Source organism: Thermobia domestica, chromosome 8, assembly GCF_964235325.1.
Source record: "Thermobia domestica chromosome 8, izTheDome1.hap1.1, whole genome shotgun sequence".
Classification (NCBI taxonomy): Eukaryota; Metazoa; Arthropoda; class Insecta; order Zygentoma; family Lepismatidae; genus Thermobia; species Thermobia domestica.
Genome location: NC_137461.1, coordinates 209,222,146 through 209,241,342, shown reverse-complemented (window position 1 = coordinate 209,241,342; position 19,197 = coordinate 209,222,146). Strand labels below are relative to the sequence as shown.

General features: G+C 36.8%; 1 protein-coding gene across 1 annotated transcript; it reads left to right on the top strand.

The window, feature by feature from the left end:
- Positions 1–16,407: 16,407 nt before the first annotated feature.
- LOC145692439 (uncharacterized) lies at positions 16,408–18,094 on the top strand. Its single transcript, XM_081767748.1, has 2 exons — positions 16,408–17,232; positions 17,291–18,094. Exons 1-2 carry the CDS (start codon positions 16,408–16,410, stop codon positions 18,092–18,094), a joined length of 1,629 nt encoding a protein of 542 aa, XP_081623874.1.
- Positions 18,095–19,197: the final 1,103 nt, after the last annotated feature.

The window sequence follows — 19,197 nt, the reverse complement described above, 5'->3', positions numbered from 1 at the left end:
CAAATTTACGATAAAGCTATGAACTGGAATTAATGAAGACCGGGAGGACATTTTGAAAAGAGAAGAAAGAAGAACGGTAGAATATAAGGTTAAAGGGTTAAAGTTTGTTTATGCAATATTGAGATAGTTAATTAGTAGTCAATATTCAAGTAGAAAATGTCAATATTTAGGTAGTTAATTAGTATTTATTTTAGTTAATATAAGTTAAAGGAATTTAAAATTATCACAACAATGGACACATATATTGAATTTTAATGAAAAGTGATTCCTGATTGATAAAGATAAAAATGATGTAATATTATCTATGATTTCAGTTGGAGAAGTAGTCTGAAGAAAGAAGTGATATACTTCCGAAACTGTAACATTTCTAGTTAATTTATAATAAAGATTATCCCTTTGGGGATCCCATGGTACAATTTGTACCATACGGGTGTTTCATGGTACATTGCGTTATAACTCTCCTATTTGAGCTTTTTCGTCGTTTTTTTTTTGGGTCTCCCACACCGAAAGCGTATACGCTATACGCTTAGGCACAAATGTGCTTTAGGGTGGGAATTCAATTTGGTCTTTAACGCTATCTAGGTTGTGTTATTATCTGCGGGAACGAGAACTATGGATTCGGCAATAATATCATAGCTTCATCATATATATATATATATATATATATATATATATATATATATATATATATAGATAGATATATATAGATATAGATATATACATACATATCCCCCTCTAACTTCCAATAGCTTACTCTGACAGTACTCTTTTTTAGACTGTTAGTACTATATCTAGCAAACACACACACACACACATATATATATATATATATATATATATATATATATATATATATAAGGGAGGGGAGAGAAAGTGACCTCTTTCATATACAAAAGCATTGCAAAGTTTGAACCCAAATCCTTAGAAAGATATCCTATTCTGCCTTCTTTCTACAGTATAAATAAGTCTCTTAGACATGACTTGGTGTTCGTAATTTCCTGCTTACATGGAACCAAGATTCGAGTTTGTTTTAGTTTATACCTGAATATTTTCTTTACCTTTGAAGGACGTAAAACACTCGTAATGAGAATATTGGGAAGTAACCTGAGTATGAGAAATAGCTGCAGATAAATCCAGTACCCACATATAATACACCGACATTGTGTCAACACCTCCCACGTCTCAGATGCTAAATTACTTATGCCCTGAAATGATTGTATATATATATATATATATATATATATATATATATATATAACTTATTTATTTTATTATAATTATTCTATATAATTTTCCATACATTGAGGAAAAGAATTTCATAGAAAAATCTTTCGACACGAACGGGAATCGAACTCACTACTTCATGATTTGAAGCGTCGCTGTCTACCACTGAGCTTACTGGACGACTGTCCATAGTCCACATGCAATCCTTGCTATCATAGGATTAAAACGCACAAGGCGAGAAATCAAACCGAATACAAAAGATATGTAAACCATGTAAGCAGAAAACATGTGTGAGGCAACCGATGTAGATCTTAATCGTGGTGGTGGAATTCTTGAAATTCGTAAATTTTAAGGACATTTAAAGGATTAAAAAATTACAGTGTATAGACAATTTTCGGGAAGTGGTGTCATGTTTCAAGCATCACCAAGTGATAACGAGAGAACACCTTCAAATTTATTTTACATAGATAATTATTACAACGTCATTAAAAGCTTGACAGCATGTTTTAGCTGTAGTTGTTATTGCGAATGCTGTCATAAGAAATATGAAAACAAACATGAACATTTGAAACATTGGACAGCTGTATGTTATCGCTGCCATTAGAAGCCACCATGTGACATTAAAGAAGCCCATATTACATGCAATCGCTCTAATCGAGAATTTTGTGCTAAGTAATGCTATGAATATTACAAGTCAGCTCCGTTTTAAAATGGAAAGCCTTTGTGTTCAATTGTGAAATGTTGTACCCAGTGTTTCTATATTTATGTTGTGAAAGAAGGATCTCACGTGTGTGGAGAAACGTATAGCTACTATAGTACCACCTAATCATGAATGTTACATGAAAGTGAATAAAAGAAGAAGAAAATAAAAAAAGCTAACGAAACAATTATCATGTAGAAGAAAGCTATGATTGTATTTTTATGATATTGAATGTATATACAAAAGATACGAAATAGAAGAGGATGGTGCGATCATATATGAACATATACCTAATGTCTTGGTAAGTCAGCATGCATGTTACCGTTGTTATGAAAATACCAACATGAAAAATTATTGTATAGTTTGTGGAAAACGTGAAAATATATTTGATGAAGAAAATGTAAAAAAGGCTTTCTAAACGATCTACAAAAACGACGTCCAAATATTCAATCAGTAACATGCATTGCATACAACTCGAAAGATTATGATGCACAACTAATAATAGATTGAGAAGATAGTGACGCAACAATTCAGGAATATCTTTAGAGTCTATCCTTTTGTATTCACCACTTTCGGATTCACAGAATTCTAAAGTATATCGTAATTGCACAATGTAAAACCGCTTTTATCTGCGAAATAATACTAAAATGTCTTATATTAGACATTATATAATAATCACAATGAATAGCTAAACTCCTAGTTGATTCAGGAGATAACGCGAGTGCCTTTTGTTCAAGATGTCCTGTACTGGATTCTCGGTGTGATTGCTTTGAAAATTTGAACAATCTATGGAGTTTGGTATTCCACCTTAAATTATTAATCCACATGTCATGTACCATGAGAGATAAGATGAGGCAATAATCTCCAATTAAATAATCTGAAATCATCTGAAATCAAACTGTAAGTTTTACAATCAGAATTTTTCACTTGATATTTAATATTAATTTGTTCTGTTTGTATTCACAAAACAATATTGGTTCTATACTCCGTCCGAAAATACATGTGAGCAAAGGAAATCAATCTTAAATTTCTTGCAACCTTCCAATTCACAATTTCAGGTCAACTGTTCTATTCAAACTGGATACCAATATTTTAGCAGAAAAAAGTATGTCGAATAGATGAAAATAAAAAATAGAAAAATTAATTTGAAGGGTTAAAAGGGAAATATTAACTCAATGTAACTCAATACTGTATAGACTTAGTACATGTTCTTAATATCAGTATTGGCAGAAGTAAGATATTATTTATATTGTATAGCTAGTATGCATGTATAACCACCGGCTCAAATCCCGGAGGGATTAGAAGGACATGTCCCTTCCAATCTTGGCACTGCGCGATTGTCCCCCCTATAGTCCGATTTGAAATGTGTTTTTTGCAGAGAAATTTGATTATTTGTGTCCGATTGCTTCAAAGGAAAGTGAAATGAAATTGATGTTCCCTTAGAATAAGCCTAAAATCTCCCCGACTGACAATGTTGAAGACAATTCTTCTCTCCTGACCCTCCACAGCATTGTTTTGCTTCATAAATATTTTGAACATCGCTTAAAAAAGGTTACTAGATCCGTCTTAGCCACCCCATTCAATGTTCAAGACAGATTTCCGCCGCTGTGTGTAACAAGGGATTCCGTGCACAGTACAGCCAAAGGAAAATACATTTGCTTTTAATTGAGGAATTTACCACCGTACTCTTCACTGATATCAATCCCAACCAATGAAAGACATCCAGAATTCATAAACGAAATGCACACTGTAATTCATGAAGGTGAAAATAGAGATCAGGAGCTTGGTCAGCGTGAGAGCCTAAACCGGCTTAAACTAGTATGTTACTATGCTCATGCTCTTGGACACTTACCAGCTGTAGAAAGAAGATGAAACGTCTTTCCCTCTGGAATCGAGCCAAGAACCCCCGAAGCGTTGAGCCATCGTGCCCCTAAGTGAATGATAATAGAACAAAATATAGAACGAGAGAGAGAGAGAGAGAGAGAGAGAGAGAGAGAGAGAGGACAAATCACAGCACAGATGCAATAAACATTCGCCCCTGTACCTATGAAATATAAATAAAAGTGTATATCTATCTGTCTGTAAATGGTCTTGGGGGATCAGACAAGTGAGCCTGAATATGATCAAAAATTTTGTTATGGTCTCAGACCAAGACGAAGCGAAGATATGTGTGTTTTAGCCATTGAAAATATCATATGATAGCTTTAAATAAAAGTGTATATCTGTATGTCTGTGATCTGGTGGGTCAGACAAAGAAGCCAAAAGTTATAAAAAATTTGGTCATGGTCTCAGACCAAGACAAGCGTAGATATGTGTGTTTTAGCCATTGATAATATCATATGACAGCTTTAAATAAGAGTGTATATCTGGCTATCTGCCTCTCTGTCTGTGATCTGGGTTTCAGACAAGGGAACCGAAAAGTTGTCAAAATTTGGTCATGGTCTTATACTAAGACAAAGCGTTTTGGGATGGTAAACTCCAGTCACGTTACTTTGAAAGTTATCTTAATTCTCATGAGATAATTAGCACCACACTAATAGGGGGGTATCAAAACATGTAAAAGCAATAAAAAATGATCGATAGTAGTGTTAAATCCAAAGTTTTCTTGGCCGTTGTGTTCAGTGATGAAACTCCGAACTCAGTACCAGATCATCTAAGGGGATAGAAGTTTGGGTCCCCCGGGGGTGATATCGAGGCATGTAAAAATAAATAAAAATGATCGAGATTAGTGTCAAATCCATAGTTTTTGGTGTCGTTGTGTTCAGTGATGAAAGTCCGAACTCATTAACACATCATCTAAGGGGTTTGAAGTATCGTGGATCTTTCTACACTATAAGTAGTTATCCAGATATAAGGCGTACAAGAAAATATTTTAATGAAATATAATTATTGAAACTTGGATCAGGGGTCACAAAATTTTTATACGGCCCCCTAAATCGACTTGTCGTATTTTTTTATAATAGGAACATAATAGTTACTTAAGTGATAGCTTGGATGTGGATACACTATATGTAGTTCACCAATATAAGGCGTACAAAAAATGATTCAAAATATAATGCATCTTGGATTAGGGGGTCACACAATTTTTAAACGGCCCCCTAAATTGAGTTTTCGTATTTTCTACGGATTAAGAACAGGATTGAAAATATCCTTTTTCAATTACTTATATACATATAGGGGGAATAAAATGGAAAACAAGAGGAGTACACAAGAACTATTAAAAGAGATTACGACCTTTATTAACGACATAGAAGAAGAAGAAGAGGTACCAAATAAAGAGACGCAAGTTCTTCGAAGGGAAATAGATAACGTAATCGGGATAGAAGAAGATGATGACCATCATGAGAGGAAGGAAGGAGTCCATAAAGAGGAAGAAGACGATGATGAAAGGAAGAAGAAGTAAGAAACATATAAGCAAGAAGTAAGATTACCAACAGTTGCAATAGCGCAAAATGAAGAAGAAGAAAGAGATGTAGTTAATGAAATTGAATTAGCATAAGAAGAGATGATCACCAATGCCAAAGAAGAACAAGAAAAAGATGCAGTTATTAAATTCAAATTACAGAAGAGGAAAAAAGATGATGAAGAAGAAGAGAAATATAAAGAACTATTAGAAATATTAGGAAATGGGGGAATAGATTGATAACAAGAAGAGAAAAATGAAGCATCCGTATGTGTTAAAACATTTTAAAAATGTTGCAAGAAGAAGAAGTCGAAGAAAGGGCAAATGAAGAGGAGGTACTAAATCTTATGTTGTCGCAGATAATAGGAGATGCTTACAATAAGCAAGAAAAATATAGAAGGAAAAGAGTTTTACGTAAATGAACTACAAAACTGGCTTAACAATTTGTTTCCCAACCCTGTAAAAGAAGACGAAGAAGAAATATATCCATCATTTAGGGAAATATTAGCAGAGGGAGGACTAGCTCGGGAGAGTAATGCTCCCGGAAGTAGAAACGAGGAACACAGTTCTGATTGGTTGGCGTTATCCAGTACTTGCCACGTTGCATTAAAATAGCAGAAATCAAACGCTTGCTGCTGTCGGCCTCCGTGGCAGAGTGGGCAAGCGCTATATGCTACTACTGGAAGTCTCTTTTGGCGAGAGTTCAAACCCGTCCCGAGGAAAGTTTTTTCTACATATTTTACACTTATTAAATTAAAATAATAGCAAAATAATACTTAAAAAGTTATTTATTTTTGTGCAGATAAGTAGTTGTAGTACTTGTGCCCTTGTACTCCGTGATATAGGGCTCGTTTTGTTCCCATTGTACTTCATGATATAAATTTTGTGACCAACTTAAAACAACTGGCTAGGATAGCGCGTAAAACAGCTGGCTAGAGTAGCGCGTGGAAAAACGTACTTCCGGGAGTATTACTCTCCCGAGCGGGTCGTGCAGAGGCTAATACAGATCATGAAGAAATACAATTTGACTTAGACGAAATGGAAAAAAAATGGATTAATTGCTATCTAAATTTCGATCAGAACGAAACACAAATGTACAAGTCTGATTTGGAAATAACAGGCGTGATCATGAAGACAATAGATTTCATAAAATAGGAGAAGGTAGAAGACAATATAGAAGATACAATTTAGAGGGTACAATGCTAAGTATTCGATTATTTTCAGTGCGTGCAGATGAAAACCCTTTCACGGCAATCGAAAAAAAGGTATGGGCTCAAATAGCTTATTTACTACGTAATGTGTACCAACATGATTAAGTAGGAATAAAAATCACAAATGAGAGAAAAGGACGTCGTCATTTTGGTTATCATTCACAGAAGCAAGAAACCTCTCAGTAGAAGTATTATTGAGGAATTATGAGAAGGTACTACAAAGTAATGCGGCTTTTCTTATAAATGAAGTGTGCATAGTGAACTTTCACCATGTAGGTATGTCAAGAGGACAAGGTAATTTGAAACAATATGTTATGAATACCAGTGAATATATAAAGGGAAAACGTGACATTATCACAATTAAGGACAAAGGTCAAGATGCTTAGCACGTGTAATCGTCGTTGCCATAGGACTAAAAACACAAGGGGAGAAATCAAACTGAATACAAAAGATATGTAAACCAATATAAATATATAATAGAACAAGAAGCAGAAGACTTATGTGAGTCAGCCGATGTAGATCTTAATCATAGTGATGGAATTACTGAAATTCGTAAATTCTAAGAACATTTAGAGGATTTTAAAATTACAGTGTATAGGGATTTTCGGTAAATGATGTCATGTTTCAAGCACCACCAAGTGATAACGAGAGAACACCTTCAAATTTACTTTACTAGATAATCATTACAACGTTATTGAAAGCTTGACAGCATGTTTTTGCTGAAGTTGTTTTTGCGAAAGCTGTCGTAAGAAATATGAAAACAAACATGAACATTTGAAACATTGAACAACTGTATGTTATCGCTGTCATCAGAAGCCACCATGTGACATTAAAGAAGTCCATATTACATGCAATGATTCTAATCGAGAATTTTATGGTCAGTAATGCTATGAAAATCACAAGTCAGTTCCATATCAAAATGGAAAGTCTTTGTGTTCAATTGTGAAATGTGCCCAGTGTTTGAAAATTTGTGTTGAAAAAAGAAGAAGAATCTCACTTATGTGGAGAAACGTATTTCAATATTTTCTATACTATAGTACCAACTATTCACGAATGTTGCATGAAGGTGTACGAAAGAAGAAAAAATAATAAAAAAGTCAACGAAACAATTATCATGGAGAAGAAAGGTATGATTGCATTTTTACGATATTGAATGCACAAAACATACGAAATAGAAGAGGATGATGCAAACATGTATGAACATATACCTAATGTCTTGGTAAGTCAGCATGCATGTTAGCTTGTTATGAAAATAACATGAAAATGATTGTATCGTTTGTGGAAAACTTGAAAATACATTTAATGAAGAAACTGTAATTGAGCACTTTCTAACACATTTACAAAAACGACGTCCAAACACAAACAAAATAAAATGCATTGCACACAACTCGAAGGGGTATGATGGACATTTCATCATTAAGTTAATGGTTAGGAAGATGAGTTGGACTCCAGAAGTGATCATGAATGGGGTGAAAATTCTCTTAAAGTATCGAACGTAACATTTATTGATTCACTATGCCTATGCCCTTAAGTAAATTAAGTGGTGCGTTTGATCTTCAATCCCGTAAAGCACATTTCCCAGACTTTTTCAATCGACGTGAGAACCAAACATACGAAGGTACACTTCCAGACATTAGGTATTATGGAGCAGATACCATGAAAGTAGACGAAAGACAAAAGTTTCTGCAATAGTATACTGATAGAATGATAGAATAACTCATCAAGTATTTTGTACAGGATATCGTAGTTCTACGTCAAGCATGTATTTCCATTATGATTACATTTGAGTCAGAAACGAATGTAAATCCCTTACTTGATTATATTATAATCGCTAGTGGATGTAACTTGGTGTATCGAATAAATCTCTTAAAAGAAAATGCCATTGGTATCATACCAAAGAACGGGTATTGATGGAGAGATGTGCAATCAATTGTAGCAGTACAAAGGATAGCTTGGGAATAAAAAAACAAGAAACATTCAAATTACCAATGCTGTACGTACTAAGGAAAAACGAATTGTATCAATGAAAGTAGATGGTGAATGGACAAACCCCAATACAGGAAGAATACACGTGTGGGAGTATGAATAATGTTTCACACATGGACGTACTTCTTGCTACCCTAACGACAGAGATAAATCCATATATAACAATGCTACAGACACCAGGGAGTTTCCATATGAAGCAACAAAGAAGATTCAAAAATTAAAAGATTTTTGGCTGTGAAGTTCACGAAATATGAGGCTGTGTATTTAATAAACAATTGGCAGGAAATGAAGAGATGAAGAAGTATATTAGTAATCATCCATACACAAAGAAAACACTGTTGAATATTTGTGACGCTTTTTATGGAGGACTTGTGAATACCATACGTTTGTATTAACTCACATGAGTCTGAAGAAGAAACAATCTCTTACAAATATGTTATTAGTCTTTATCCTTATATATGTGAAACTAAGAAATTTCCAATTCTTCATCCCATTATCTATCTGCCTGGAGATTCAAATTTTCCCAGCATTGAAGAACTAGAAGGATTAGTTATGCTAAGCATTCTTCTTCCAAAAACTCTCTTCCATCTGGTTTTGCCTGACAAATCAAATGATAGATTTATGTTTCCACTTTGTTGTACATGTTGTGATAAATTAAACCAGACACCTTGTAATTACAGCGATGAAGACCGAGTTCTACATGGTGCATGGGTAGCAGATGAAGTAAAAAAAAAGCGTTGGAAAAAGGATACAAAATAATGGATATTCATGAAATTTGGACTTTTGATGTTGTTTAATTAGATGAAGAAACAAAAAGTGGCGGCTCATTTGCAGAGTACATAAACACCTTTCTGTAAAGAAGAACGGAAGCTAGTGGCTGGCCATCATAGTGTGATACAGATGAGCTAATGGAGAAGTACATACAGCAATTTTATGAAAAGGGAGGAATACGTCTAGATGTAAAGAAAATTAAACATAATCCAGCACTTCGGAGTTTAGTTAAATTAATGATAAATTCATTTTCAGGAAAATTTTGTCAACGTGAGAACATGGGGCATGTAAGCATTATTAGTGATTCCAAGGAATTATATGGTAAATTAACATCCCATGGTATAGACGTACGTCAAATATTTCCAGTAAATAATGATATGCTCTATGTATATTGGCAATACACAGATGAAGTTCCTGTTTCCCTACCAGCAGTAAGCTTTGCCATAGCCGCATACACAACAGCGCAAGCAAGATTGGAATTGTACAATTATTGAGAACAATTACAAGAAAGAGTATTGTATTGTGATATTGATTCATTAATTTATACGCAAATAAATGGTTAAAGTACAATTCCAACTGGAGACTTTTTTAGGTGATTTAAGAAATGAATTACTTGAAAATGGTAAAGAGGCCTATTTCTCAGAATATATATCGGCTGGATCAAAGAATTACGCGTTACGTATTTTTGATCCCAGTACGAAGAAGGAGTATCAAGTATGCAAGATACGAGGCTTTTCATTAAACTATGAATCTTCTATAGACTTAAATTTTGATGTAATGAAGAAAATTATAGTAGATGACGAAGAGGAGGCAGAACAACAAGAAGAAGACTTGTCCCACCCAACTCAAAATTACAAATCAGAAAAAAATTTCCGCAGCAAAGGTCATACTATTATCGTCAGCTTGCTCGAAACAAAAGTATATAAGGTAAATTATATAAAACAGAATAGAATTTTAAATTTATATGAAACTCTTTCATATGGCTACACTTCTTCCAACAAAGGAAGAAGAGAAATGTAATACGGCCCTTATAAATATCCGCATGAGGAGAGAATTATCGTATTCTTAACATGGATACGTGTGTAAACATCCCCTTTCATGTATTATTGGCGGACCAAGTAGAGGTGGAATAACTTCGTTTGTAACACGATTCCTGTCTAATTTATCACGTATGGTTAATACATCGTTTCGTCATATTTATTTTTGCTATGCAGAATGGCAAAATGCGTACAGAGAAATTTCCACGAAAGTACATTTATTGAAGAATTACCTCGAGCAATAGACTTTTTACCTGAAACTGGATCTCATCTTATTATTATTGATGATCATATGTGTGAAGTGAGCTACAATATAGATGATTTCTTTACAAAGGATTCTCAACAGAGGAATCTTAGTGTACTATCTGTTACACAAAACATATTTCTTCAGGGAAAAGGAAGGAGAGATATGAGCTTGAATTGTTCTTATCTCGTACTATTTAAAAATCTAATTGATAAATCACAAAGAATCCGAAATTTCTTCAAGAAAGTTTCAACGACGCAACTGTTACCATAAGGATATCTATTTATTGATTTAAAACAAGATACGCGAGATGAATTTAGTTTTCAAACAAATGTCTTTCCTTTCATCATTACGTTCATATTGCAACAAAATAGAAGAAAAAAGAGTAAAACAGTGAGCTTTTCTTCGTACGCTGTGCAAAGCAAATCCTAAGTTACGTAAAGCTATAGTGGCAAATACAGACTCTGCAGTGATTCGTAGTATTTGCGAATGTTGTTATAATGTATTAAAAGGGGATGTAGCTCTTACGAAGACACAGAAAGCAAGATTAACACGATACAAGAGGACGCTTCGATATCTTGTGAACAAAGGAAACTCCATCGGAAAGAAGAAGCACTTATTAATGCAGCAGGGTGGATTCCTACCGGCATTATTATTAGCTCGTATTTTAAGTGGTGCATTATCAAGTTTACTACTCCGTTAGTGCCAATGCAAAATTTTCAAATGGGCAAAGTGCTATTTTGGCACCCCCTAGCCTATATTTTACACTATATTACAGTGAAATTAATATTCTAAACCCATTTTTCAAAAATAAAAATTAACACTCAAACACATGATATAAGTGTATTTAGTAATTAAAAATATATACATAGTGTGAAGAGACTAATATTTATTGACTTTCGTTGATCTCCCACAAAATCATTTATTCTTTAAGACTTATCTTCGGTGTTGTGAGATTATTCTTTTTTTTCTTTTCTTCCTAATTTCATAAAGCTATCTCTTATGTGTCGAAGAACGCTAGTTATTCGGATGTCTTAGTTTATGAAATTCATGTATGTCTGAGAATTTAGTCTACGTTTCTCTTCCGTAATTTTGTGTTTTCGTGGCTAAATCGTGGAAGTGTTTGTTTATGTTATATAATGTATTATGTCAATGTGTATTTTATGTAATAAAGCTGAGAAAGCTCCTTTCCTAACTATCTGTCCATCTCTGACGTCATGAGTACCTGTTGGGACGAAAACATCTCATCTACACGTGTCTGGAGTCAGCAGGATTACCAGAAGATCTTTGTCTTTAAATACTCCCTCCATCCCGGAAACAGGGAGTCACACGGAGCCTTCGAAGTCACACGGAGCCTTTGGAGTCGCTTGGAGACTTTGAAGTCGGTTATCGAGGTCTTTAGTCGCGAAGTTATCAAAAGACAGTCATCGGAGTCGGTCCGGGAAGTGCACGGCAGTCAATCGGGCACTTCGGGAGTAACTTGGAAAACAAACCGAACAGTCTATAATTCGGTTTTCGATATATTGAACACCAGACGAACAACAGGACGAAGCCCAGCAGAGAAGATGAAGCTTCAGGTACTGTGACGTCAGATTTCTTCCTTTCTCTTCCTCACCTCTCACCTATCCATTCTCTCTCTTTCTCCAAGAAAAGCTAAAATTCTTATTTTTATTTCTTTTAAAATCAGACTGGTGTCGTCCGGTTCCAGGACCCGTTCTACCCTTGAGAAACATCCCAAGAATCTCACTTTGACGACACAGCTTTCTTTGAAAATATTTTTCAAATTAAGCACCCGTAAAATGGTAGAGATGCTGGCTCTTTCTTAGTAATTTCTACTTTATTCTCTCTCCCCCCCGTAAAATGGCGGAGATGCTGATCTTTTATCAGTAATTGTCCCTTTATCCCCCCCGTAAAATGGTGGATATACTGGTTTCTTCTTTACAACTTTTCAATTAAGTTTTATTCTAATCATTTTCACCACCGCTACCCCTCCCCCACCCTCTCTGTATTACGCTTCTCAAACGCTATTAGTTTATTTTTTTCTTATTCGCAAGATTTTTTTCTTTTCTCTTCAATCCTTTGAAGAGTGGTGGAGAAACCCCAAATACCTCTTGTGCTTTAAGACATTCTGTTATCTCTCTTCCTCCCTCTAAGTTTTTTCATGTGTTATTTAGACTTAAGTAGTTATATATGTACACTGTGTATTTCGTTAAACTAGTGCCCATTTTAGTTTATTTTTTGTGTATATGTTGCGACGTCTTGTTGACGAATTTTTAGTACCGGGTGATGACTTTTTAAATCTTAGTGACACGATTTATTTCGATCCCGCGGCTTGTTCGTGCCCTGTATCGGCTAAGTTTACCAGAAATTATTTAGACCAGCTTCGGAAAAAGTTAGAATTTTCAGAGGTCTTATCCGATATTACACCCGATTCTTTAGAAGTTACCGTTGAGAAGCCCAGTTTAGACATGGCGTCAGGAGGCGATAACCAACCGTTGCTTATTTTTAATACCATAGTAAGACCAGAGCCTTTCTACGCTAGGTTAGGGGAAGACGTGGAACGTTTTGTGCGTAAATATGAATCTATTGCTGACATCAATGGTTGGGATGCGATGAGACGGAAGCTTGTACTTGGGAATTTGCTTAGGTTTCCAGCTGAATCATGGTTTACATCTATGGAGAGAAAGCCGGATTTTGCTCAGCTGTCTTATGAGCAATTTAAGCAGGCGTTAATAACAGCGTTTAAGGATAATTTGGTTCCTCAGTTGACAGAGGCCCAAATGCGAGGACGGGAACAGGGCGATGATGAGTCAGTTGTTGATTATGTATATGCAAAACAGGATCTCATTCTGAGAGCAGATCCTAACGCGCCTGAGAGAAAACAAATACAACTGATCATAGAAGGGTTATTGCCCGACTTTTTCAAGGTCGTCATTCGTAAAGAATATAATACGGTAGCTGCGTTATTGGGTGATTTAGTAGTGGAAGAAAAGACTCGGCTATTACTCAAGAGAAAAGAGTTGGAAAAATTCTTTAAAAAGAATTCTGCGGTCTTGCATTCGTCAGTGCTTCCGCCAAGCCAAGTTGATAGTTATGTAGAAGTGCGGAGTCAGCAGTTCAAAGTCCGCTGTACAGGCAAGAGAATTTTGTTCAGTCAGCTACAGCTCAGAAAGAACAGACTAAGGCAATTAGTGATCAAATGAATGACTTGCAACAGCAATTAGCTAAAATGACTCTTCAGATATCCGCGTTAACCTCAAATGATGACAATCAAGGTAGCGATTATGCACAAAATAAGAAAAGTCAGCAAAGGAATGTAGGTCAGAGTAATAACGAGAGAAGTGATAATCGTCAAAACCGTAGAAACAATAATAACAACAATAATAAAAGCAATTCAGGTTCTTCCACGCAATCTTCTTCACAGACCCAGAGTTCGACTCCTAGTAAGGGTCCTATTGCATGTTATAAATGTAACATGCCTAACCATATTGCACGGTACGGTCTTTAAACTCAAAAACAGAGTAGATGACAGGGACGAATCTGCTCGGAGGTGCGTTATAGTCCCCATTGTATCTTCTAACGACTTACCACATGTTTCGGCCCTTTTAGATGGTCAGCAAGTTAAGATAATGATAGATTCTGGTAGCCAAATAAGTTGTCTCGGGGAGAATCTTGTTCCGAAGAACGCAAGACGTTTTCGTCTTAACACCAGATTGAAGGGAGTTACGGGAAAAAGCATTCAAGTATCCGAAATTGCCTTGTTGAAATTTTTCCTTGGCAACAGGTGTTTTACTCACGTTTTTAGAATAATCCCAAATTTTGATTATGGTCCTTTGGTTGGTGCAGACTTCTTAGAAAAACATAGAGCCATCTTAAGCTATGATAAGCAAAATTTGACTTTGTATCGTTTTGGACGTCCTCCGTCCAGGAAGTTACCACCTAGGAATTTAGAGGTCAATTTATCGGAAGTATTAACAGCGAGAATCGCTCGGGAATCTAGAGCTATTTTTAGAGTCTTAGAGAATACTGTTTTACCACCTCGTTCGCACACTTTAGTGAAGTTACGTTCCTGTTGGGACATTACGGGGAAAAAGGCGTTACTGTTACCATCTCAGCGTATAGAGGAAATGTTGGGAATTTTCGTCCCGAGAGTAATAGTAGATTGTGAGTTCCCAGTGGTGTTTGTAACGAATCCCACCGTCAACACCGTGAAGTTGCGCCAAGGAACGAAGATAGGTGATGCAGAGGAGTTCGAGGAAGTACCAGATGAACCAGAAACGAGGACATTGACAGCGTCAGAAGAATCTTTACCGTCTCCAGAGAAGTTGGAACAGTCTAGAAAGATGTGTGACCCGCAAAGAGTAGATGTCAACCCAGATTTGTCTCCAAAAGACCGGGAGCGTTTTTATGACCTAATTCACCAGTTTGCCGATGTTTGGAGTTGGTCGGAAGACGATGTGGGACTCGCCCGTGGTTTTGAGCATGAGATACGACTTTCCAACCCCCCGCCAGTAAACAAAACACCTTATTTAGTACCTTACCACCTACGTGAAGTCCTCAAACAACAGCTGGATACTATGCTAAGACAAGGAACGATTCGTGAGCAGACGTCTCCATGGAACCACCCTATTCTTTTAGTGAAAAAACGCAATGGACAGTTCAGATTTGTGTCAGATTTGCGCCTCCTCAATGGGCAGTCGCTCCCCTCGAACTTTGCGACGCCATCGATTGATGACTTGCTTGCTCCTATGGCTGGACGTCTTCTTTACACTTCTAGTGACATGAAGCAGGGATTCTTCCAAATTCCAATCACAAAAGAGAGTCAGGAGTGTACAGGATTCTCCGTACCAGGTGCTTCGAGTTATGTTTACCAAGTTCTGCCTATGGGCCATGTGTCCTCGGCAGCTGCTTTGAATAGATTAGTGAAATTGACTCTCGCAGGCGTCCCGAGTTCGAATATAATGTATTACATTGACGATTTTTATGTAGTGGCCTCTACTGTGGACGAGATGATACACTGGTGCACCATCCTCTTCCAAAAACTTCGAGAACGTGGGTTAAAATTGTCACCCGAGAAGACGAAAATAGCACATCACTCTATGGTGGTTTTAGGCCATAAACTTTCGAAATATGGTTTACAGATCTCTGACCGGATGCTGGACACGATCAAGGACTACCAACGTCCAAGGACAAAGAAGAACTTGAAGAGTTTTCTCGGCGTTTGTTCTTTCCTGAGAAGGTATGTTAAGGACTTTGCCCAGATAGCGCACCCTTTACAGAAATTGATGAGGCGTGACGAAGAATTTACTTGGGGTTCCGAACAGCAGCAATCCTTCGAAGCATTAAAAAATGCGATTTTGGAGAGTCCAACTTTAATGGCCTACAAGCCTGAAAGAGAGCTGCACATTTTTACAGATACTTGCAAGAAAGGTTTGGCCTGTGTAGCCAAACAACCAGCTAGAGATGAGCCGGATGCTGAATTGGTGCCAATTGCGTATGCGAGCAGAGCAGTTGCTCCATCGGAGAAGAATTTGTCCGTCTATCATTTGGAACTTTTAGCCCTTCTCTACGCCTCACGCTCCTTTCGTTAGTTTATTCTCGGACGTCATTTTCATCTTCACACTGATTCGAAGGCTATCACATTTCTTCGCCATAGTAAGAACTTGACAGGGAAACTCGCTCGTTGGTTGTCAGAGATTGATTCTCATGACTTCACGATTTCTCATGTTGCTGGTTCCGAGAATTTAGAAGCAGACGCCATCAGCCGCTTTGTAAAACATCGAAGAGACGAGGAGGACGAAAAAGCGAGTGCCTCAGACCCAAGGATCTTCATGATCGAAGACTTGGATAGCATTGACCTTAAGAAGGAGCAGAGGAATGACGGATTTCTGAGCAAAATCATCGCGTATTTGGAGGGTAGTCCCGACAAAGACCCGGAGTATGAGAGGAGAGCATCGCATTTTGCCCTGCGTAACAACATCCTGTATAAAGTTAACAAGACGCCATTGGGGAAAGTTTTTCTGTTAGCAGTGCCCACCAAGTTAAGGGATGTAGTATTCGAGAAGGCCCATTCAGAGAAATTAGGTGCCAATCACGCTGGTTTCAGTAAGACGTATAACCTCCTAGTGAAATCTGTTTATTTTGTAAACATGAAGAAATTCGTTTATGAAAAATGCAAACAATGCATTAGCTGTCAAGTATTGAAAAAGCGTAGTGGCAAACCTTACGGAAGTCTGCAGACACACCCTTGTGTTCCACCCTTCTATAGAGTTTATGTTGATTTAGGAGGGGTGTACCCCTGTAATAATATCTTACGACACAAGTTTCTCATCGTTGTCGTGGATGAAGGGACACGATTCTGTATCACTGGATCTTTACCAGATGCTTCGACGGCTTCCGTTAGTTCTTTTCTATACGAGAACGTTATTCTGAAATATGGATTAGTAACAGAGATCGCATGTGACCGCGGAGCAGCTTTCACTAGTGCTGTGTTTAAAGAGCTTTGTCACATCCTAGGAACACAGATACACTTTGCAGATGTACAAGGGCATTACGGTATCGGAACAGTTGAAGTCGTAATCCGGCATATAGAACAGCAATTGAAGTTAGCTTTGGACAAATATGATCAGTCGAATTGGATAGAATTACTTCCACAGGTTACGTTCTCGTACAACGTGACTTGTAACTTGAGTATGGGTTTTAGTCCTTTCGAAGCCCTTCATGGATATTCCCCCACGGCTATTACACTCTGCTATATTAGCCACGCAATGTCAGTTTTCTGAGAATCAAGACAGAATTAAGCAACTTCAGTACATAAGGGACAAGGCCCAGGAAAACTTGTGCAATAAACATCTGACTTCTGTAAAGTCACATAATAAGAAGAGGGAGCAGCAGACATTTAACAAGGGTCAACTTGTGTGGATCTACGATGCGACGAAACGGAAAGGTGACTGTAGTGCATTCTCTGGAAAATATTTTGGACCAGGACAAATAGTATCCCGTAAGCATGGCAATAGTTACTATGTAAAATACCGAACTCCCCGAGGTCAAATAAAGATTGATTCTATAGCGATCGACAGGTTAAAAAAGTATTATCCTCCTCCAGAAGGACTGCCTAAAAATTTACGTAAATTAGAAACATCTGAGATTGATGTAGTAGGAGAGGGAGTACCGGATAAAAATCTCCAAGAAGTGGACAAGGTAAATTCCTTCTTGATGGAATTCCAAGATCCAGATAACGAAACGCAATTAGAATCGTTGTTTATAAGGAAAGTTGTCTTCATGTCCGATCTACCATCTTGGGATCAGGTGGGTCCGAAAACAAGTTCAGTGGAAGGTTTGGAGAGACCTAAGTTTGCCGTCAACCACGACATTAATAAGAAAGTTGCGCTTTATTACGGTTCAATCACGACGTTAGCTGGTGATTGTATAGTAAACTCGTCCAATTCCTTTCTAGAGCCACGAGGAGGCGTGGACAAAGCAATTCAAAGTCTTGCAGGAGAAGACGAGTGTATTTAGTAATTAAAAATATATACATAGTATCAATTACACTGTGTTTTTATTATTATTATGTACTGATATGTATAAACAAAAACAATATCAAACAGCATTTATTGAGTACTTCTAGTCTTGACATAATTACTGCTATATTGTAAATTGGTGTGTTATATCAATAACGTCAGCATTCTACCTTATATATCCAACTATGTAACAATCTAGTCTAATAACATGGAATACCAGTAAATACATTTCACATAATATGTTGAACGTGTTTTACGCACAGCAATATAAACAACCATTTTTATGTAGGTTCCCTAGTAGTTGAAGTCCATAGCATTTATAAAATGTATCTTATAATTTTGTACAAAAGCTAAACACTCTTACAAGACTAAGGCTTAATAACAGGTTTTATCAAGTATTAGAAATCCTCTAATTTTAGTAAGTTTGCAGCTTCTAACCCCTCCTACGTTGTTGAAGAGTGGTATACTTGGTTTTACAAATACTGTCGAAATGAACGATTTGGAGAAAACTATAAAAAGCGAAACAATACCACCTCCTACACACTTTTTTTCAACAAGGGCTGACAGTTTTGCGTGACTGTGTCGTTTTTAAGAAATAACAGTAAGTGCTGTATATACACTGTTGCCTCTCTACTACTATTCTAAAGGAGTAACATATATACGAGGCGCATCCAGAAAGTAAGTTTCCCACGCGTCCCATAGCTAGGAAACGGTATGTTGCGCGAAGCGACTACGAGTACGTGAAAGAGTAAGGTCCTAGCATGGCATATGTACTAGGGGAACTTTCCTAGTGCTCTCAGTAGCGTCGTGGCCGTGGTTAAAAATGGACGTTCCTATTCTAGCTACCGCCGCTTGTGAAATGCGAGCAGTAATAAAGTTTTTGAATGCACAGGGCATAACACCGATTGAAATCCATCGTCAGCCGCAAGATTTTTGGTCCTGTTCGGTGATCAAAAAGAGCAAGGGGTCTCTTGTACGGAAACGGGTGTGGCCGAGAGTCCTTTACACTGTAGTTGACGCTGAAGTTCAGTCATTTTAATCGAAGCCATTGAAATAGAGAGACTTCAGTAAAAACTGTCAGATAAGTATTTTATATATTAA